This window comes from Lynx rufus, unplaced genomic scaffold (assembly GCF_022079265.1).
Source record: "Lynx rufus isolate CCGP_SWC_20201006 ecotype Redwood Valley unplaced genomic scaffold, mLynRuf1.p SCAF_2, whole genome shotgun sequence".
NCBI lineage: Eukaryota > Metazoa > Chordata > Mammalia > Carnivora > Felidae > Lynx > Lynx rufus.
Window position 1 is genome coordinate 97,338,876 of NW_025814834.1, and position 23,333 is coordinate 97,362,208.

Here is a 23,333-nt window from a genome sequence, read left to right on the forward strand (position 1 = left end):
ACAGCATAGAAGTAAGGTTAAGAAGGGGACTTTGGAGGCAAGAGGTCCTGTGTCCACATCCTGACATCATCAATTACGAGCTTTGTGATCATGGGGAAGATGCCTAATCTTTCTGTGCCTTATTTTCATTATGTGTGAACTGGAGATAACAGTGCCCCCCTTGTGGTTAGGGTGAAGATTAAATGAGTTAATAACCATCTGGAAAGTGCTTGGATTATAGTCACTGTGAAAGTATTATTGTCATCATTACTCATATTCTCCTTTAGCTTAAAAGTAACCAAAATGCGTGCAAAGAATAGTGCTCACCACTTTAACCATCATCTGCCTTCAGGAATACTGGGTGTCTATCATCCTTGAGAAAGTGGCTTTTTATTGTCTCTTTGAACCACTTACCACTTGCTTTTCCCCTCTCTTGTTTTAAGAATCAGAAGATGCCTTCATTTAAAAATTTTTCTCTTACTATATCAATAAAACATGGTAATTATAAATGCTTAGGTTTCTTTGCATATAAACAGAAAGTTTACAGTAACCTATTTTGACAGAATTTTTCTGCCCGGTAGTTGTGCTATTATTATTCTTCAAAAACATCTGCTTTTGTTTGCATACCAGTTGCTTTCCTGTTTTCTAAAAGACTTTTATCTCTGTTGAGAGTATCCTAGATGGTCCTGTATCTGAGAGTATTCTTCCTCCCCATTACGGTCTTACCTGGTGTAACATATATTAAATTATTTCACAGATTGGTCACCATTCATTTTTCATCTCTTAGACATTCAGCTTTATTCTCTTGTCTCTATTCTTCCTTCTTCCCTCTAAAGTTTCCAATTTTTTTACTTTTTTTGTTGATTTTTAGCTACTGGTCAGCTCAGACACTAATTGAGTATTACACATATTTGGCCACCATTAGATTATTTATTTACAAAGAATATTGGGAGATAAGAGTTTCTCTTTTATCTTCTAGATTTTCTACACTGACATCCCTTTACACTGTCTGAGTCTTTTAAAATCTTTTTGTTGGTAATTTGAACAGTCTTGCTGTTAATGGTGTGAAGGATAGCAATTAGAGTAGGAAGGTATCTCCTGGTTTGTTGTGTCTCCTAAAATTGTACTCTCTAGTTCTGATATTATACATGTTGTGTGAACATGTACATGCTTGATAGTTGATAACACTTCTAGGAGTGTGCTCAATATAAATTAAGTCCTGCTGACAGTGGAGACTATAGGACAATATCCAGAAAGCAATATATACACAAATGGCTATTTCTGTATTCTAGAAGAAACAAATGAGGAGTGAGCTCAATATAAATTTTTAAGTCATAGTGATAGTGGGTGGGGCCAAGACATTATGAAGAAAGCAACATCTAGGCTCAATTCCAGCTAGGTGTTTTAACAGAAAATCTCAAATGGAGTTAGCTTAGTTGGAATGAATATAAAAATTATTACATTAAAAAATACAAGATATCTGAAAGATATCTGATTATTTATTTTTGCTACAGGTCCAAGTAAGTTTTAATTAGGAAATATATAGAAAGCTTTTTCCAAAAAAAAGACAAGACGTATATGAAGTGCAGATGACCAAACCATGTGGTAGACACTAAGACTTGTTTACTTCTCTGAGACAGTCCTGAGTCCATAATGGGCCAGAGCATGTCTAAGATAGTGCTATATGACTCTGACCGCAGGCCAAAAGCTCATCAATCCAGAGTGTATGCCTCATGCAAGCTATGCCAATCAGGATTTTATTCCAGGGAGTTTAAAATGTGAAAGAGATGGGAAATGGAAGCCACAAGTCCCCAGAGCTGAGCCAGGGATTCATGGGAACATCTAATGAGAAGGTGTTTGACTTCTTGCTGCAGATTCCCTTGGAAGTGCCCTCATTCTTGCCCTTCATAGAGTTTGGCCATTCGGTTGCTACTGAAATACCATAATCTTCTCAATAAAATGCTTCATCTTTCTTATTCTTTCTGGAGTTTGTTTCTGTTTCTTGCAGTCAGGAGAAATCAAATTCATACCATCCATATGAAAAGATTAGAAAAGAAGAATCTAATCAGGTTACAAAGCTCAACAGGGAAAAGGATTCTGAAAGGAAAGTAGGTGATCTTGGTTCTGCTAGATTACGGACTCATAAAAATGATTTGGCAAATGATCAAAGCATCAAAAAATACTGAACGCTTTGGGGAAGATTATTAAGTTGAATGGTTTATGACAGTCAGGCAATTTATAGTTCTCCTAAAGTTTGATAATGGTTTGGTTGGGTAGAGACCTGAGCTGATGAGGGCCTGGTTATGGTTTTGTCTCTAGACAGACCAGTTCCAGGTCCAAAGGTCTCCTAACTCTCAGTCACCTGCAAGTGACTAGTGCATACTCGTGAAATGGGGACGGTAGCCAGAGAGTGAGTTAGTGTATTTGCAAACCATCCCTGGTCTAGAAAGCCAACCAAGTCAATATTCTTGTAATGGAGCGTTGAGACAGCACCTTATCTTATACTGGAAATCACAGTAGAGGGAGTAAAAAGAATAGGAAGATGATATTACTAAAACTCTTTTCTGTTTAAGAGAATGCATACCTGTGGAAGTTCAAGTATGAAGTGTGCCATTTAAATCCTTCATATAGGGAAGGCCACCTGGGTGGCTCAGTAGGTTAAGCTTTAACCACAGAGCCTGCTTTGGATCCTCTGTCCCCCTCTCTCTTCCTCTCCTCTGCTTGCACACTCTGTCTCTTTCAAAACAAATAAATAAACTTAAAAAAATAAACCCTTCATATAGTTGTCTTGAACTCACTTGAGAAATGGCATGTAAAAGAAGTGAGCTCCTTAGATTAAAAAAAAAAACAAAACAGCTTTGCGGTCAATAGTTTATAGTTTTATAGTCATAAATTCCTATGTTTGGCTTGTGACTTTTTATGGCTTTTAACATGTGTGAAATGTGACTACCACTTCCTCTATAAAGACTTCCATTTCTTTTTCTGATCAGAAGTAAACAGTCCTGCTGAAAATATATTACTCCTTACTTGGAGCACCATTACATTTTACCGAATTTTGTGTATGCTTGTATATAGAGAGATGCATTGTGTTCAAACATATATGGTTGATATATTTTATTTTATTTTTTTGCTAGGGCTGCCTGAACAAAGTACTGCAAATTGGGGAACTCAAACAATAGAAATGTATCATCTCACAGTCCTGGGGGCTAGAAGTCTAAGATCAAGGTGTCACAGGGTTGCTTCCTTCTGAGGTCCATAGGGGAGAATCTGTCCAGTCCTCTCTCTGAGCTTCTGGTGGCTTGCTGGCAATCTTTGGCATCCATTGGCTTATAGACACATCATCCCATTCTCTGCCTCCATCACACATAGCATTCTTCCTGTGTGTCTATCTTCAAATCTGTCCCTTTAAGGACCCCAGTTATACTGGATTAGGGTCCTCTCTAATGACTTTATGTTAATTTGTCTACCTCCAAATAAGGTTCTGAGTTACTGGGAGTCAGGACCTCTATAGAGGAGTTTTGGGGGACCTGTAACACGGTATGTAGACACAGAATGCCCTTTGATGGCAACAATTAAGCCTCCTCATCATTATATCTTCTACTGAGCCTACCAAAGTGCCTCCAACATAGGAGGCAGCATAATATTGGTGGAATGAATTGATGGCATTACCAGTCTATCATAAAAGCCACCCTTTTGTTGAACAGCATTCACCTTGTGTGTGTAACTCATCCCAAAAATGATGGAAGGAGGTTTTAGGTATAAACTAGGCTGTATCATGGTCCACCAGGGCTTCCTGCATTACCTTTTTGCCTCTTAAGAACCTGTAAGCTTTATTATTCTGAGTCTAGACAGATGCCTTAAATCTAGTCACAGGTAGTATCTTAGGACCTTCATGAAAATGGAGACAGAATGTAATTTCAGGGCCACTGATAATTGAAAGCCATGGAAACAAAATTAATTGTCACATAAGGGCCATTGTTGGGCACATCAACAGTATGGAATGCTCCCTAGGAGATGGCTAGTACGTGTTTTCTTTTCCTTAGAATTCCCTTTATGTAGGAAACTACATACAGCCCATCACTTTTGAATGTTACCAAAATTGATAGAAGAAAATCAAACATTATTAATACAATTCTGTTGTTTACCAAGTTTTTCTTAATTGCCAGACATAATACACAGCTAGAATCGTGTCTTATTAGTGGAATTTTAATATTAAGGGAAGGAATATGGGGGAAGTGCATGAAAACATGGGGAATTCCAAGTTTCTTTAAAAAAACATGGAAATATAAGGAATCCTCAGTCTAAAATCTAGGTTTCTCAGAAGTGAAAATTAAGTTTAAGGAGTCAAGTGGCTCTTCAATGGTTCATAAAAGCTGTATCTCGAGGAAATGATTTTTGAGGTCCCTGAACTGACTTTCTGCTCAATAAATAAGTTACTGCAAAAGTTAAGACTAGAAATTCCCATTTAAACTTGGTGGAAGGGTAGGTTTTTGCTCTAATAGGTATTTCAGAAACACATTAGGTAGGGGAGCTTTGGGATTTCACTGTGCCCCAACAAAGAGAGGAGAAGATAATGGAGTTTCTTTAACTCAGTATTGCATTAAATAAATCAGTAGAGCCCCTTTGTATCAAAAATGTTGTAATTAACATTTAATAACAATGTGTATTATTCTAGTGAAGACTCACAGTTCCAAATAAAAATAAAAAGGAGAAAACCCAGAAATACAAGTTCATTCTTTCATAGGTGTATTTATTTATTAACAATATTATTTGGTACATCTAAAATGTGCAGAATGCTTCATATGTGATGATAGCGGTAGGGATTGCAGGTAGCTTGTGTGGTTACATTGGCACACTTCATTAAGCTCTGGGCATGGGACCAACCTCTGGTATCTGTATATGGGTGGAGGCAGCCTGTGATCTTGTCTCAAGTCAGTGAGGCCATCTTTGCTCTGAAGCATGATCCTTGATTCATTGACAGGTATGTGTGTTCCTTGGACACAGGAAGACCGTAAAGTCCCAGTTCTCTGGGTCTTAGAGCACAGTTGGGGAGAAAAAAAGGTAGGCAGGTGATTGCTATAGGCAGCAGGAGTGACTCTCTAGATGAATCCATGAATCTGAAAATGAAAATGGATGTTTGGTTTGAGACCTCATTTTTGTGAATGGAGGAACATTCAGGGAAGAATGGTTTCAAGAACACTTACATGGTGTAGTATTTGGAATACGAGAAACTTTGAAAAAACAAATTGTAGAAGCTCCAGAAAGCTCAATAAGGAGGACCATGTGGATGAAGGACCATGTGCCTTCAGAAAGGCAGGTAGCTAAAATTAGGGTTTGTTTTTACTGATGATCTCTGTATTCCAGCACACCTCTTTAAAAAGTGTCTGTGTTAATTATTTTTGGGGGAAGAGAGGGGAATTCCTTAATCAGCACAGCATAACGTTATTAAGCTGCTCTCTCTGAGTCAGTGGGGTGTGCATGTTGGCCATGCTCTGTCCAGCTCCCTGTTAGTAATTACTGCACAAAATTGTATGATGGTCACCAGTTTAGAACATACGCTCAACTTACTGACTTTTATACATTGTGGATGCTAATAAAATCCCTTAAAGTCGGTAATAAAAGTGTAAATTTTTGTGTTTCAAAGTTTTGGGGCCCATGTGGACATTATATATTGGAAAAAGTGCATAAAGAAGTTTGTTTCTTCTGTGTTGTATCTCTAGAAGTTTCTTGAAGTTTTTTTCGCCTTGAATATCTGAGTGGATGAGTAATTAAATGATCTGCTTTGGAAAGGCTAATTAATTTAACTGTTATGCAGGGACGGCTGCCACCGGTCTCCCCATCTGCCTGCTCGACAGGCACACCTGGCACTAGGCATTGTCATGCCTCTGATGCGGGTTACTCCCCAGGACGTTTCTGTGTGCAGAGAATGGTCCTAGGCCTCCTGGGGGAGCTGACCTGCTCTCCTTACAGACATACTAGGTCACTACCATGCTCTTGTTCTTAGGGCATGCTCACAAATGGGGAAGGCTGATGATTAATTGAAACCTTTCCCCAAGATTTTAAGTGTGGCTCTCTGCCCCAAGGTATAAATGACAGTAATCATCTTTCTAATTCCTTTTAGGCATTTGGTGGTATCTTTGTAGGGAAAAATGCCAGGCGTGGGGGAGGGGGTATTATTTGAAACAGAATTCTTGCCTGAGCGTAGGTTTATATTGGGGGGTTGATTAGCATTTTTATTCTATTCTGCCAGAAATGGAGGTTCATAGTACTTGGAATTCAATGCATTCCAGAAAAGTTCTGTTAGTGGTTTTCATGTTGATTGGCGTAAAAATGGTTTGGAAATGTGTTTCATCCTTAAAGACTGCAAAATTTTCTGGCATTATTTGTGACTACTTCTCTAGCAGTAGAGATAATGGTAACAGGTGATAGTAGATACAGAGGCACAAGTTCTAACAAGTGAGATTTTAACTGAGTATGTATTCACTGCTATTTGGCAGGTTTGGAAAAACATGCACGATGGCATTTAAATTTAAGAACAGTGGCTTGATGGGCATGTTTTTCAGCCTATTTGAGCCTCAGTTTCCTCATGGAAGGTACATCAATAGTGCTCAAATTGTGAACCACAGGGCTGCAAGGGCCCTATGACCTTTTCAGGGATATAGAAGTCAAGACGAATTTTATAAGAATACTAAAACGTTATTTTCCTTTTTTCATGGTCCTTCTGTTGTGGGCATATACTGTTTTGCCAGAGGCTACTCATCGTATGTCATTGCAACATTCTGAATGTAGAAGGAGATAGGAGAATTCAGGTGTAATTTTTATTAGCCAGATCGTAAAGACATTTGCAAATGTATAAAATAGTACCACTCTTACTAAGTTTTTTTTTTTTGTTATATTCGTAGTTAGGTGTTGTTTAAATTAACCTGTGATGGAATTATTATTCTTTCAAATAAATTAATATGTATTTTCAAGGTCTCATTTTAAAATGGAATATGGTAAATGTTGATAGATACAATCTACAGAAACAAAAGCTCTTTGGAGTCCCTGGTAATTGTTTTCAAAAGTGTAAAGAGGCTCTGAATCCAAAAATTTTGAGAATTATTGCTTTATATCCCAGAGATGTTAATTATACCTATGTCATGGCATTGTTTGACTTTAAATGTTTCATGTAAAGTACTGAGGGTAGTGCTTTACATAATAATTATTCACTAATGTTAGCTATTACTGTTGCCTTTTTAAATTGGGGATATGGTGGTACAATGCTTTGGAACAGAAGAGGAAGAATAAGTCAATCACGTGTCTCTGAAAGAAGTGACCTGGATAAAACCATGACCCAAAGGGGCAGTAAAGTCTAATACCATTGCATTAAAATGCCTTGAGGCATTTAGGGAATAGCAGCCAAAACATGTTACAGAGATTCTTAATAGTTAAAATATTTGTGGGAAAAAAACCTGCTTTCTCTATGTGACTTGTTGCTGAAAAGTATGAACTTTAAAAAACAACTTGATTTTAGAAATAGTAGAATGTACCTTCCCATGTAAAGGAGGTTCAATTTCAATCTTTTGATAAAATTATCACCTCACTTTAGTGTTAAAATCCAGCTTTGAATATATTGTTCTTCTGTTGTGTTTATTACATTCTCGTGACACTGGTGTGCTTAGGTGTGCTGTCTATTAGACCCTGAGCTCTCTGAAAGTGGACTATATTTCCCGGGACCTACAACTGTGCCAAGCAGAGAGTGAATTCACATTATTTGCTGAATTAATCAGAATTTTCATCATCATTGGATTATATGGTCACATAGCAAAATATTCTGAATAAATTAAGAGATTGGTATGTATATCATATCATACGTAACTGTTTATATATTTAAATAATTTGAGGGGTGCCTGGGTGGCTCACTTGGTTAAGTCTCCAACTCTTGATTGTGGCTCAGGTCATGATCTTACCCCTCGTCAGTCTCTGTGCTAACAGCATGGAACCTGCTCGGGATTCTCTGTCTCTGTCTCTGTCTCTGTCTCTGTCTCTCTCTCTCTCTGCCCTCTTCCTCTCATGTGCATGCACGTGCACTCTCTCTGTCTCTCTGTCTCTCTCTCTTGCAAAATAAATAAACTTTAAAAAATAAATAATTTGAAATACTGTGGAAAGTAGGAACTTAACCTAAGAACCAGAACTAACATGAAGTTCAGATATTTTGGGAGCTATTACAGGCTTCTTTAAATACCACAATGTCTTTGGGTTTATAAGATGCCAAAGAGTTTTTTCTCTTTTTAAATACATATATGAGCATGTCTATCCTTTATTCCTTATATCTGTTTTTGTTATAGTTTATTATAATTTCTGATTATATTTTATTTTATTTCTTGTTACTCTTTATTTTTCTAGGAAAGTCAAGTAGAGATGACACAAATTGTCTGGCAGCTTCATCAAAACACAGAGTATCTAATACACTAACAGCTGCCTTGATGTGCCTTTAGATCTGTACCTTTCAAATGCACTGTTTGGAGTAGTTTGGGGCATTAAGACTGACAATGAGTAGACGTAATTCTTCACACTTAGGCTGTGTGCTGGTGCTGCTCTTCCTTCAGGGCATCCTCAGGGGGTTCCCATCTGCCTAGTGGAAAGCAGGGCCTGCTCACTGGTTTCATTCTCACCCATTCAGGGTGGGTGCTGGGCTGCCTTTAGAGTCGCAATAGAACATTGATTTGTCTCCAGACAGTCCTGTCTTCGGCACTCATGCAACAGATGGCTCAGCAGTGCCCTTCAGTTTGCCGTCTCCACACATCACAAACTGAATATATTCTTTGCAAGCTGCTGTGTTTCCAACCATGCAGACCTTGCAGGTCTTTCCTGGATGTTACAAATGCCACCATCCTGTTGTCTTCATGGAGGACTGTCTTCCCATAGACTTAAATTGCATTCGTATTAGTGGTATTGTGAAGTTCCACGGTTCACATAAATAATTTTGCTGTTGCCATTATTATCTTTAGTTAAAATTATCTGGGGCTATACTGACAGACTTCAGAAACCTGGTACTAATTCACCTTTTGGGTAAAAAAATGGAATAAGTGAAATAGTTCTGTTTCATCTTTTTTGGAGAGAAAAATTCTCTTTGCATTTATCTGAAAGAGAAGTGCTTGTGGTCTCTTTTGTTTCATTGTGTGTATATTCTTTATATCCTTCTTTTATCCCTATTCTGTAAAGAAGAATCCACAGCTCTCAATAAAAATATCCCTGGGCATTTGTTTTGCAATCATAAAGTCAATACCCCCTTCATAATGAGCTACTGGCTTTGCTACAGACACAAAACAAAACAGCAATGCATTGCAAAAGCACAGTTGTCTGTTTCCAGCAGATGAGCTAAGGTCCTCAAATAAGAGCAAGATTGTATGTGTATGTGACTGTGTTTAATATGCCTTGGGTAGCATGCAAGTCAAGGATTCTTTCTTTATTTTTTAAACAAAGCTGTTTTTAAGAACGCTGAATTTGCATGAAAAAGATGCTGGTCCCATTTGGTTTCACACATATATTGGGACCTTGGGGGTTTAAAGATATGGTTTGCCAAGGGACTGCTGAACCCAAGGGCAAATAAGATGGCTGTAAAAAGGCAGACCCATTTATTTTTAATACTTTGACTAAGTTGATAATTTGAGCCCGGAAATGTGAACATATAGAAATGCTGAGAATTTCACCATAGATGCTTTCACCCATCAATGACTCTATCACTTCCTTAAATTTTATAAAGAATGAAAGCTCCTTCATATGAAAATAAAATATAATCCCTACTAAAAACAAAAACCCTGCCAATACATGAAATACCAAAGATATGAAAGATTTGGGAGATAGAAAGTTCTGAACCTCAAGAAAGTAATCATTGTTTGTTTGTTTTGTGGCCTTGACACTATTTTCAAAGGGTTCATAAACTTACTACATTAAATAGGTCAAAATGGGGGTGCTTTGCTATAGTGGGACCTAGATGGCACTGTTCTTGTCCACCTACATCATAGAAAACCCTGAGCTGTTACTTGCAAGCCTTAGAGATTCATGCTCCATGACATTATGTGTATTGCATTTACTGAATCAATGATTTAAACCAGTTACAGAGTATGGTCTTAAAGAGACAGTTGTATTTGCTGTTCCTGAGAATTCTGCTCACTCACTACCTAACGACTTTGAATCAGGGTCTCTCCCAAGTAACTAGACTTACCCAATTTTACAACTTTTAAGTAAAGAAGACTAGCTTGCAGGGCTCAGGATGGGGATGGTCTTTTCTGTGACTCAGACTACATTGAGATTCTCCATGTTTGCGTCATGCATTTCCATATGCCTGTCGGAAATCGGGGCATCTGTATTCACGTGGTGGTAGGTCAGGCCTAAGCTGATGTTTCCAGGTTCTACATATTTTGCTGTTTCATTGAATTGAATGGCTAACATGCTGCTACTTCAAACATGAGCCTTTCACATTGACTCACTCACTGTTTATTAAATGACTAAAAATATACCATATGGGCAGAGTACAAAATTCATGGTGTATTAATATTTTCCTTTTTAAAAACTATGTAATGGCTAAAACCACTAAATTTTTTTTACAAATGGAATTTTATAAGATTTGACATGCACCTATACTGTGTGGCAATTCCTAATAGTGTTATAAAAGCAAACTCTTTTAAGAATAAAACAGTGATGTTCCTAACCTTTAAACTGTGTGAGAGCTCTTTCGTCATTTAGTAGGATGATTGTGCTAAGCTAGACTCTTGCTCTGTTTCTAAGAATGACTTCTTTATGCTAAACTGCTCTTGTAGAAAATTAACATGCTGTTATATATATTAAATCTTTCGCTGAAGATTCAGCAATGAGGAATAAGGATTGGAAAATTTTCCAGGAAATTTTCCAAACCGTTCTTCCATTTCTAATTCTATATATTCTAGATTAAGCTCTTGAAGCATGGTCCTGGGATACTGAGTGTTTCCAAGACCCTTTCAAGAGATCTGGATCTGCAGAGTGTGTGAGGTGTGTGTGTGTGTGTGTGTGTGTGTGTGTGTGTGTGTGTGTGTATGGTCTCCTTTAATTGTTCTGAGTTTATTTTTATAGTTTTCACTGTAGTAGTATGACAAATCTTTAGTAGATTTATTCCCTAAGTATTTTGTTTTGACCCTAGTACAAATAGTTTTTAAAAATATTTATTCATTTATTTTGAGAGATGGCATGAGCAGGGGAAAGACAGAGAGAGAGGGAGAGAGAGAATCCCAAGCAGGCTCTGCACTGCAGCACAGAACCTGACTAGGGGCTCAGTCTCATGAACTGTGAGATCATGACCTGAGCTGAAATCAAGAGTTGGATACTCAACTGATTGAACCACCCAGGTGCCCCATAAATGAAATTTTTAAAGTAAATGTTCCACTTGTTTGATGCTAGTATGTTAAACCACAATTAATTTTTGTGTATTTGCTTTTATCCTGTGACTTTGCCAAATTCACTTACTAGTTGTTAGGTTGTTTTGAAAATTCTATAGTATTTTCTACTTAGAAAACTGTCATCTGTGACTAGAGACAGTTTTTTACCTTTTCGTTTTTTGACATTCACATCTTTTATTTTTCTGGCCTAATTGGCCTATCTTTGGACTTTATATAAATGGAATCATAAACTGTATACTTTTCTGTGTTTATTTCTTTCATATGCTTGTGGTATTCCATATGGTATTGTGGTTAGCCTTCTCAGTACTTTCTGGTATCCCCATATATAATTATGTTGTAGTTTATCCATTCTGTTGTTAATGGGGTATGCATTTTGAGCTTAAGGTGATAACAAATAATGCATTTATGAACATGCTAGTACATGTCTTTTCTGTTGTACTTATGCATTTCTGTTGGGTTTATATCCCAGGGTGGAATTGCTCAATCCTAGAGTATAGGGTATGTTCTTCTCCAGTTTCTTTGTCTTTATATTTACCATGTGTTTATTTTTCATATTAAACCAGGAGTCAGTCATATTTTTCTTTTTCAGTTCTTTGTTCTTTTCATCTGATCATTAGGACTTGGGTCAGAGAACACATGTATAATCTGCCTTGCTTGCCTCCCAAAGAGAGGTGCATAACTTAATCTCTTCTGGGCTTTGTCCTCTTGACTTTGTTGCCCTCTCTCACAGGACCTATGCATGGGTCCTGCCCCAGGCTCCCAAAACTTTGTCCCCTTAGGAGGATTCTAATTCTAGTTTTATTCCTTCTAATCTGTCTCTGTAGGCACTAATTCAAATAGAACTATCCCTACTAAAAAATGTACTCAACTGTAACCAGAGTAAAGCACATGCCTTGTTGGCACTTCAAAGATCCAAGCGGTTAGGATAGGAGACGTTCTCTCACTCAGCTGGGCATCCAGTTGTTCCCTTGCTGTTTTTGCTGTTTGCAAATTGCCGGTCCTGTGATCCTGTGTAGGGGGAAGGTTGAGGGATGAAATATCACACAAGTGTTTTCACATCTTGATAGCAGTAGAAGGATTTCAGGGAAAATCCTTGCTAAAATTAAGATTGGAAGATTACTATAATGTTCACTTGTCCCTACTTTGTCTATATACTGTTTTTTAAAAAATTATTATTGTTTATTTATTTTTTATTTTTTATTTTTTTAAGAATTGAAAAGCTATCCAAAATTCCTTACAAAGAATTCTTAAAATTTTAGTGAGTATTAATTTTTTTGGTAAATGAAATCAGGTACTAGATATACCCCACTGTAAAATAAAGAATGCTAAAAGGTTTTTAAATTTTACAAATTTTCTAGGCTCTGAACAATGATAAGCAAAATTTTTATTTAGGATTTGTGAAATTAAAAGAAAAAAACAAAACTAAACTGAAGTTTGATCCTAATACTGATACATACCAGCTGGGAGCTTGGTATGTTACTTAGCATGTCTGAGTCTCAGTTTCCAAATACATAAATTGGGATAATAAAACCTATTACTGGATTGTTGTCAGACTCATGTAAGATCAGGTACAATACTCAGCATGGTACATTGATGTAGCAAGTCTGTAAAGGATTTTCTATTATTATTTCAAGAATGATACAGATTTATATCTGTTTGCCTTTTAAAATTCACAATCAGGGGTGCCTGGGTGGCTCAGTCGGTTAAATGTCTGACTTCAGCTCAGGTCATGATCTTGCGGTTCGTGAGTTTGAGCCCCGCATTGGGCTCTGTGCTGACAGATCAGAGACTGGAGCCTGCTTTGGATTCTCTGTCTCCCTTTCTCTGCCCTTCTCCCTCTCTCTCTGTTTCTCTCTCTGTCTCTCTCTCTCAAAAATAAGCAAAATTTAAAAACTAAATAAATAAAAACAATAAAATTCACGATCTGCATAAAGCAACAAAAGAAATAAAAATAATTATATACAAGCAAAGTTGATACAGAAAGGACAACTGAAATGTTTTAGCCATGGAAAATTTATTTACAAATTACATATGTTAATGAACTTAAAGGGAAGCTTTTACGCAGCATTCAACATTTATTTGGCTTTTATAAAATCCAAGACAAAAAATCTCTGTCATGACACTCAATGAAAACAATGCACAAACTACTTCAAATATTTATAGAAAGTTTAGTTAAGGAAGTGAGCTAAACCGAGGAAGGAGTTCCTCTGGAGACCTCAAAAGAATGTTTCAAAGCCATGCCAGTGTACCTCTACCCTGAGAAGAATAGTCAACTAACCATGTGCTTTTGTTTCTCCAGGGAGAAGTTGGCCGTGGCCCGACTGCAGCGAGAAGTTGCCCAAAGAAGAAGTGAGGGGGCCATGGTAAGTGCTGGTTGCTTTCTCCTGATTCTGAACCTCCCTGCCAGAGGTTTCTGGCTTGAAAGGCATTTTGTGGCATTAAGGCTATCTAAGAAAAATATTTGCTTGCAGCAGACTTAATGATGTATTGGTAAATAATGTGTTCATAATGCAGTTTGGACAGTTGTGCCATTTACAGAGAATGACAGAGGGAGGGCGGGGGTGGGGAAGGAGGGAGACTGTATTAACTGAGAAAAAGAAATAAGTATTTGGACATGGAAGAGGATGTTCCAACATTCAGAGGGTTATATGGCTTTATTTCCGGAAGACCCAGGCTTCCAGCTGTGAGCACAGTGTTGGCAAATGAGCAATCTTGGGTTTTCAGATAAGAACAGTTCGACATAATTTAAGCCTCTCAGTTCTTTGAACTTAGAAACAAACAATCGAAAAGAACACTAGGATGTTTGCTAATGTGACTATCATCTGTCCTTTTCCTTCTGTGCGCCACAGTGGTATATTTCTCCCTGTCTTTTCCAGTGTGTGCTGTTCAGAGAACTGATGTTTCCTTGTGTTTTGAATTGTACTAAAAAATCAATATGTTGTTTTGGTCCATAGCAACTTCATTTTATAGACTCTCTTTGCCACAGTATCTGCCTGTGTGCCACTCTAACATCAGAGATGACTGTCTGGGGACCCAGAGTATGCACGTGTGTGGATTACCTGCTGTTGCTACCTCTAAGCAAAAACTAGAACAGCAGATTTTTTTTTTCTCACTTATGACAAAACAATGGCACAGGTGCAGTTTTTCAGCACAAGAATTATCTTTTATAAAAAAGAGAAGTGGTACATTTTTAGACCTTGCAGTCTGTGTCTGTTGGATTTTGAGTGCTAATTGACAATCCATCCACTGAAAAGAATAAGAAATTTGTAAAATCTGCTGGACTCTCCCTTCTATCAGGGAAGACAAAGGTCTGGAGCAAGAGGCGGAATGTTGAGTGGATTCTGGAATGGTGCAGTGGCCTTTGAGTGTGCTAAAATCCTTAAGTGATCAACTGTTTGCTCTTCTGGTGATCTTAATGCAAAGAGAATCTTGAGTGTCCAAATGATAAGAAACAACTGCTCACAAGCATCTTTGCACAATGAAAAGGAAGTAAACTGGAGAAGGTGAAGGTTTAGTCAAATAGTAAACTGAGAATGTCCAGTCTGGACTTTGGGGCTGGACTGTATTGGGAAATGTGTATGGGCTAGGCCATTCTGCAGTGTTTCAGTCTTTTGTTTCAGGCTAGCTCCTGTTGTACATGTCATCAGCTGTGTCCTAACTGAATGGGAAGAAGTGACAACTTTTCTAGCTCTCTGTTTTTTCATCTTCAAAATGAGGAGGTTGGGATTTTATGGTTCCATTAGCTTAGTGGGTCATGTTACTGAGTATTTGTTTATGTAAAGTTTTTATGATGAGGAGCTTTTCCTGGTAATAGCTAAATGTTATTTGAGCTCATAAGAACATGCCTCTGAAGAATGTATCTTTCTGATTGCCAGTGAATGAACCTCAGTTGAAATAATCTCCGGCAGATAACTCACTAGTCTTTAAAAAGATAAAAGCCCCTTTTGAAATATTGTGCAAGTAATTGTTCAGGGTAGAAAATACCCAGAAAATGCAGGGAGACAAAAAAATTACTCTCATTGCTCAGAAAACAACGTTGGAGATGTTTCTAGTATTTTATTACTCATATTTTAATTATGGTAATGAAAAATCACACTTGGGGCGCCTGGGTGGCTCAGTCGGTTAAGTGTCTGACTTCGGCTCAGGTCATGATCTCACAGTTCTTGGGTTCGAGCCCCACGTCAGGCCCTGTGCTGACAGCTCAGAGTCTGGAGCCTGCTTCAGATTCTATGTCTCCCTCTCTCTCTGCCCCCCCCCCGGCTCGCACTCTGTCTCTCTCTCAAAAATAAATAAACATTAAAAATAAAAAAAAATTTTAAAAAGAAAAATCACACTTATGTGTTGACTGATTTAACACGTATTTATTGAGCACTTATTATGTGCCCAGCACTGTTCTAGGCACTGGGGAAACATCAGTGGAAGAAAAAAAAAAAAACAGCCAAAAATCTGAGAGCTTACATTCTAGGGTTTGTGGAGACAGACATTGAATGTTTTTAGAGTGATAGATGGTGGAAGCAGCTATGAGAAAATAAGATGAGGGTAGGAAAGATTGGGAGTTCTAGGAAATCACTATTTTAAATAAAGTTTCATAGTAGTGAAGTTAGTTACTACTGAAAAGTTAGTAATTGAGCAAAACTTGAAGGAGACAAAGGAGTGAATAATGGTACTATCTGGGGGAGGATCATTTTATGTTGGGAGATGAACAGGTGCAAAGACTTGGGGTGCCCGAGGAAGAACATGGAGACAGACTATCTGGAGAGGAGTGAGGGAGAGAGTGAATAGTAGAAGATAAAGTCAGAGCTGTGTTTGGGGACAGAATGGTTAGTCATCAGGGTCCCCAGGGTTCTCTGGCTGATGGTCCGAGTGATAGGAGCCATTGGAAGGCTTTGTGTGATGCAGTGACATGATGTGATTTACTACTATTCATATCACTGTTCCCCCCCCTTCTATGATTTATCGCAATCTTAGAGACACCATAAGCCCTGATTTTCATTAGTGTCCTTTATTTTGTTTCTTTTCCCTTTTTCTCAAGGTTTTTCTCCTCTTAAGTCTGGTTTTCTACTTAATTACATGCTTCAGCTTTTCTCCTCGTAGGATTCATTTATTTGTGAAGTCCTGATTCTTTCAGTATCTGACAGCTTCTAAAGTCAGGCACTTCTATTCATCCTCTAAATTTAACTGTTGCTGTTACAAGCCCAGAACTTTGTCATGTCTACAGCAAAAGCAGAAGGCAGTTCATCACAACCACATCACTTTATTTAAAGACTACTATTTACAGTATTCTGTATTTTTATCCACATGAAAGGAAAAATGGTATGGAAAAGTTTAGTATTTTGAAAAAAAAAACATATAATTGAGTCAGCTCTTTATCTTTTAAATCATCAGTGAACTTGTTATAATCAAAGTCTTTAATGCAAAGCATGCCCTTTTAAAAATTTGACTTTATGCAATACATTTCTTTACTTAGAAATTTTAAGATAGTACTCAAGGCACCATTTTTGAGAAACTTATTGTATTACTTTAGCTCACCTATTGTTTTTGAATAATTTCGAACTTAGAAGAAAGTTTCACATCTGTATCCCCTTGATCTGGAGTTATAATGTTAGTGTCTTACAGAACCATGGCATAATTATCAAAACTAAGAAATTGCTGTTGGCATGTTGCTGTTAACCAAACTTCAGATTTTATTAGAATTTCACCAGTTTTTCCAATAATTTCCATTTTATGATCTAGGATTCAATCCAGAGTACCACACTGAATGTAGAGAGATTGCTTTTTTTTTTTAATGTTTATTTTTGAGAGAGAGAGAGAGACAGAGAGGAGGGGAAGCACAACAGAAGGAGACAGAATCCAAAGCAGGCTCCAGGCTCTGAGCACAGAGCCCGACGCTGGGTTCAAACTCACAGACTGTGAGATCATGACCTGAACTGAAGTTGGAGACTTAACCCACTGACACACCAAGGTGCCCCTAGAAAGACTGCTTTGTAATGGCTGGTTGATACATATGTGGAAGTAAGAAGATCATGAGCTTGCCAGTAGTTACCTATGTACGTTACCAGGTTTTATCAATTCTGCCTGCTCTTTTGTTCTGTTAACCCAGGTATTTATTTGGGTGAGCCTTCTTCCAGCAATTAGATATTTCATACTTGTTTCCTTTGCTCTTAACTCTCTCATGGAATACTCAGATATTCCCAAATTGATATTAATTTCCCAACATCATTTATTAAACAGTCTAACCTTTGCTGTCACCTTCACCATATTCCAAATACCCCTATCAATCTACATGAACTCCTGGACTGGTTGTACTTTTTCATTAACGATTGTTGATTCTTACACTATTGTAAATTGTTTTATTTACTAGAAATTGATAGTTTACTTAATACTTTGTAGGCCAGATTCCTTCTAATCATATTTTTTTCTCCAAACTTACAAAGACAATTTTATTTGTGAATGACAATAAGAGTTTGAGTTAAAAAATATGTATTTAGGGGCGCCTGGGTGGCGCAGTCGGTTAAGCGTCCGACTTCAGCCAGGTCACGATCTCGCGGTCCGTGAGTTCGAGCCCCGCGTCAGGCTCTGGGCTGATGGCTCAGAGCCTGGAGCCTGTTTCCGATTCTGTGTCTCCCTCTCTCTCTGCCCCTCCCCCGTTCATGCTCTGTCTCTCTCTGTCCCAAAAATAAATAAACATTGAAAAAAAAAATTAAAAAAAAAATATGTATTTACATTAAAAATAATGTTTTTATTTATATTTATAGCACAATAAATTACCACAGAGAGACCATTTCAAAAATGACATGAACAATGGCTTAAGTATATTTGCTGTTTTCTTAAATTTAAGTTAAAAAAAGTTTTCAAAGGGTATCATTTCTGCCACTCTTTATCTTTGTTTTGTATCAGAGATATTATTTACAAAGAATGCTATTATTCTACTGAACACAATTTTTGAAATGCTTGGGCTAATTATGCCAAATCTTAGATTCTGTATAGATCCTTTTCATCTCATTGAGTAATTTCTACTTGGGAAAAAGAAAAATATCAATTCTTGATTTCCTCATCTCAAGGCACTAAGGACACAAAGAAAGTCCATTTACTTTGTTGTTAAGATTCCATTTTATCCTGCATGTAGATACTCAGACACTGCCAGGATGGACATGGAGCCATAGTCCCTAAGAATATCAGTTCTCGTTAGTAGTTTTCTTGGGATCAGGATTCGGTTTTGATATAATTAGAAGTTTGTTGTTTGCAATAGTCCAGTAGGTCATACATCTGATTTTCTATCTAATAGTAGTCAAAGAAGGGGGTTAGGATGTGACCAAGGCAAATTAAGTGTTTCCTCTTACCTTTTTTTGGGATACAATTAACATACTATATTAGCTTCAGGAGCACAACACATGATTTGATATAGGTGTATACATAGTGAAATGATTACCACAGTAAGTCTATGGACACCTGGATGACTCTGTTGGTTAAGCATCAAACTCTTGTTTTTGGCTCAGGTAATGATCTCATGGTGGTAAGATCAAGCCCTACATTGGGTGCTGTGCTGGGCGTGAAACCTGCTTAAGATTCTCTCTCTCCTCTCTCTGCCCCTCCATGTACATTAAAAAAAAAAAGTCTAGGGTAACGTCTATCACCATACTTAATTTGTTTCTGATGAGAACTTTTACTCATACTTAATTTTTTTTTGATGAGAACTTTTTTTGATGAGATTTATTCTCAGTAACTTTCAAATTTGAAAATACAGCAGTATTATAACTATAGTTACCAAGCTATATATTATGTTCTCAGGACCTACTTATTTTGTAACTGGAAATTTGTACCTTTTTACCACCTTCATTCACTTCATGCCCCAACCCCCACACCTCTGGCATTCACTAATCTGTTCTCTACATGTATAATTTGTTTTTGTTTAAGATTTCACAAATAAGTAAGATCATATGGCGTTTGTCTTTCTCTGACTTATTTCACTTAACATAATGCTCTCAAGGTCCATCCACATTGTTGCAAATGCAGAAGTCAAGATTAATTTATTTTTATGGCCGAGTTCTTTCTCCATTCATGTTGTTGGACACTTAGGTTGTTTGTATGTCTTGGCTATTGTAAATAATGCTGCAGTGAAATGGGAGTACGGATAGCCCTTCAAGACTGATTTTATTTCCTTTGATAAATACCCAGAAATGGAGTTGCTGAATCATATGGTACTTCTTTTGTTTAATTTTTGAGGAATCTCCATACTGTTTTCCATAGTAGCTGCACCAATTTATATTCCTACCAATATTGCACAAGGGTTTTCTTTTCTCCACATCCTTGGCAACACTTTTTTTTTTTTTTTGGTCTTGTGTGCAATGGTCATTCTAATATTATTGTGTTATTGTAAGGTTATATCTCATTGTGGTTTGATTTGTATTTCCTGGATGATTGGTATTATTGGAGCACTTTTTAATGTGCCTGTTGGCTATCTTTATATCTTCTTTGGAAAAATACCTATTCAGATTCTCTGCCTATTTTGTAATTAGATTGTTATTGAGTTTTATGAGTTCTGTATATATTTTGGATATTAATCTTTTAATGGATATATAATTTGCAAGTATTTCCTCTTCATTTTGTAGGTGGTTTCCTTTGCAGAAGGTTTTTAGTTTGATATCATCCTGTTTGTTTTATTTTTGCCTTTGCTGCCTTTGCTTTTGGTGTCATATCCAAAAAATTATTGCCAAGAATGTTATGGAGCTTACCCCTATTCTTTCTTCTGGCATTCTTATGATTTCAGGTATTTCATTCAAGTATTTACCCCATTTGAAGTTGATTTTTATGTGTGGTCTAAGATAGTGGTCCAGTTTCATTCTTTTGCATGTGACTGTCCAGTTTTTCCAGCACCATTTATTGAAGAGACTATCATATATATTTTTTACTCCTTTGTTGTAAATTAATTGACCAAATATTCATGCATTTATTTCTGGACTCTTTATTCTGTTTCATTGATCTCTATGTCTGTTTTTATATCAATATCATACTGTTTTGATTATTACAAGTTTGTAATATAATTCTTCTTTCTCAAGATTGCTTTGGCTATTCTGGGTCATTTGTGATTCCATCATAATCTTAAAATTGTCTATTTGGCTTTAAATTTCCTATTTCTATGAGAAATACCATTGGGATTTTAATAGGGATTGTATTCAATCTATGGATTGCTTGGGTAGTATGGACATTTTAATAATATTCTTTCAGTCATTGAGCACAGACTATCCTTTCATTTGTTTGTGTCACCTTTAGTTTCTTTCATGAATGTCTTACAGTTTTCAGCATATAAATCTTTTATCTACTTGGTTAAATTGATTCATAAGTATTTTATTCTTTTTGGTGCACTTGTAAATGTTTTTTTTTTTTTTTAATTTCTCCTTCTGATCACTATTAGTATATGGAAGTTCAACTGATTTTTGAAAAATTGTGTTTTTAACAGTTTGAAAAGCTTGGACTTGTTTCATTATGTAAATAGGTTGATGTAGAAAGTAGTATGTTGACTTCTAAGTATCATCCAAAGAAGAGGAACATTGGGGACAAAACATCATTCACAGTGTTTATCACTTGCTCAAATATATCCACAATATATACCTGGAGAAAGAGCAGAAATTTATAATTTCCTTATAAAAGCCAACTTAAAAAATCATTTCTATCTACTTGGCTTTTAATTTATGAACAGTTGAGAATGGTAGGTTCTAAACTTCAGGACATGTTTCTGTAAATGTGCTGAAGTTTGGAAATAGGCCCTACATATTATTTTGTTCATTTGTTTATTCAACATAGAATCAGCAGAGAATAGAATGAGGTCCTTGCTTTTATGAAATGTAAAATATAAAATACTTATTATACAAATACATCAGTGTCCTAGTTTTCATGATCCCTTTTCAGTCAGTAGTATTAGAAATCATTAATAGACAGAAATTTTTGAGTAAATCTGAAAATGAAAATATAATATTTTAAGTAACTCATTTTTAAATTATAAGGAACCTTAAAAATATTTAAACTCACTGACAATGGAACCACTAATTTTGAGATGCAATCAAATTAAAATTTAAAGTGAAATGTATAGCTTTAAATTAAATGCACAAAATAGGCAAAAAATAGATTTAAAATTAATCATCCAGTCAAATAGTAATGAAGAATTAAAAAAAAACCTAAATAATGAAGAAAGAAATAATGAAATTAAAACCAATGAATTACAAAGTGAAGAAATATCATAAAATTGTCAGCAATTACTAACATCAATTTATGCATAAGAATGATAAGGCACTTGGATCATGTGAACATTGGGTATTTGAGATGAAGAGTTATTAATGTTTAGGTATACTGTGGCTCCTATGGTTGTATATTTAAAAAAGAGTCCTTATTGTCTAGAGATACATGCAGTAATATTTACCAGTAAAATTCCTAGGTTTGTCCAGGTTTCTGATGTCTAGGTTTACTTCCAAATATACTGGACAAAGGAATTAGGTGATTTAGAGGAATCAAAATTGGTCATATTTGGTAACTATAGATGCTGAGTATTTTTTGTATTTTTCTTCTTACTTTTATGAATGTTTAAATATTGTTTTGTGTTAAAAGTTTTTAAAAATCTGCCCCCTAAAAAGCTGCGAGGTTTTGATGATTTTACAGAGTTCAACCAAACCTTTAGTGAAAGAAATGCTGTTTTATACAAATTGGTGCTGAAAAAAGAAACTGAAAGACATTTCCCAACTCACTGTTAAAAATAAACTTTCATGGGGCGCCTGGGTGGCGCAGTCGGCTAAGCGTCCGACTTCAGCCAGGTCACGATCTCGCGGTCTGTGAGTTCGAGCCCCGCGTCAGGCTCTGGGCTGATGGCTCGGAGCCTGGAGCCTGTTTCCGATTCTGTGTCTCCCTCTCTCTCTGCCCCTCCCCCGTTCATGCTCTGTCTCTCTCTGTCCCAAAAATAAATAAACGTTGAAAAAAAAATTTTTTTTAAAAAAATAAACTTTCATGGGGCGCCTGGGTGGCTCAGTCAGTTAAGCGTCCGACTTCAGCTCAGGTCACGATCTCGCGGTCCTTGAGTTCGAGCCCCGCGTCGGGCTCTGGGCTGATGGCTCAGAGCCTGGAGCCTGCTTCTGATTCTGTGTCTCCCTCTCTCTCTGCCCCTCCCCCGTTCATGCTCTGTCTCGCTCTGTCTCAAAAATAAATAAAAAACGTTAAAAAAATTTAAAAATAAACTTTCTTTTTTACTTTACAACATTTAAATATTTACAAAAAAAATTTCACAGATAGTACAGAGTGTTCCCATATGTCCCATACAGTTTCTCCACTTATTAACATCTTATCTTATTGTGTTACAGTTGTCACAATTAATGAATATGGATACATTATTGTTAACTAAAGTCTATGCTTTATTCAGATTTTCATAGTTTTACTGAATGTCCCTTTTTCTTTTTCAGAATCTTATATAGAATACGGATTTCATTCAGATTCACCTCATTATGCATGTCTCCTAAAATTCTTGGTGGTGACAGATTCTCATACTTTCCTTGCTTTTCATGACCTTGGCAGTTTCAAATATTGGTTAGTGAATTTTAGGGATTTATCTCATTGAGATTTGTCTGATGTTTTTTTCATGATTAGATGGGTATATATTTTTGAAATGTAGATGTCAAATTAACCTTTACTGTAAATGATGACCACAGTAAGTTCAGCTAATATCCATCATTACATGCAGATATTATAAATATATTTTTCTTTGTGATTAAAACTCTTAGAATCTACTCTTAATGACTTTCATCTATCATAGAGCAGTGGTAACTACAGTTCTCATGTTACACATGATTTCTCTAGCACTTATTTATCTTATAACTGGAAGTTTGTACCTTTTGACCACTTTCATCCAATTGTACCTTTGCCCCCATGATCACAAATCTCATCTTTAATTCAATGAGTTCT

At 36.5% G+C, this 23,333-nt stretch overlaps 1 protein-coding gene across 1 annotated transcript in view; it reads left to right on the forward strand.

Moving 5' to 3' along the window:
• Nucleotides 1-23,333, forward strand: part of NCKAP5 (NCK associated protein 5) — a 778,542-nt gene that overhangs the window by 293,103 nt on the left and 462,106 nt on the right. Inside the window, exon 3 of the mRNA XM_047082267.1 lies at nucleotides 13,693-13,756. Coding sequence (XP_046938223.1) covers nucleotides 13,693-13,756 — 64 coding nt within the window. The remainder of the gene's footprint in view (nucleotides 1-13,692; nucleotides 13,757-23,333) is intronic.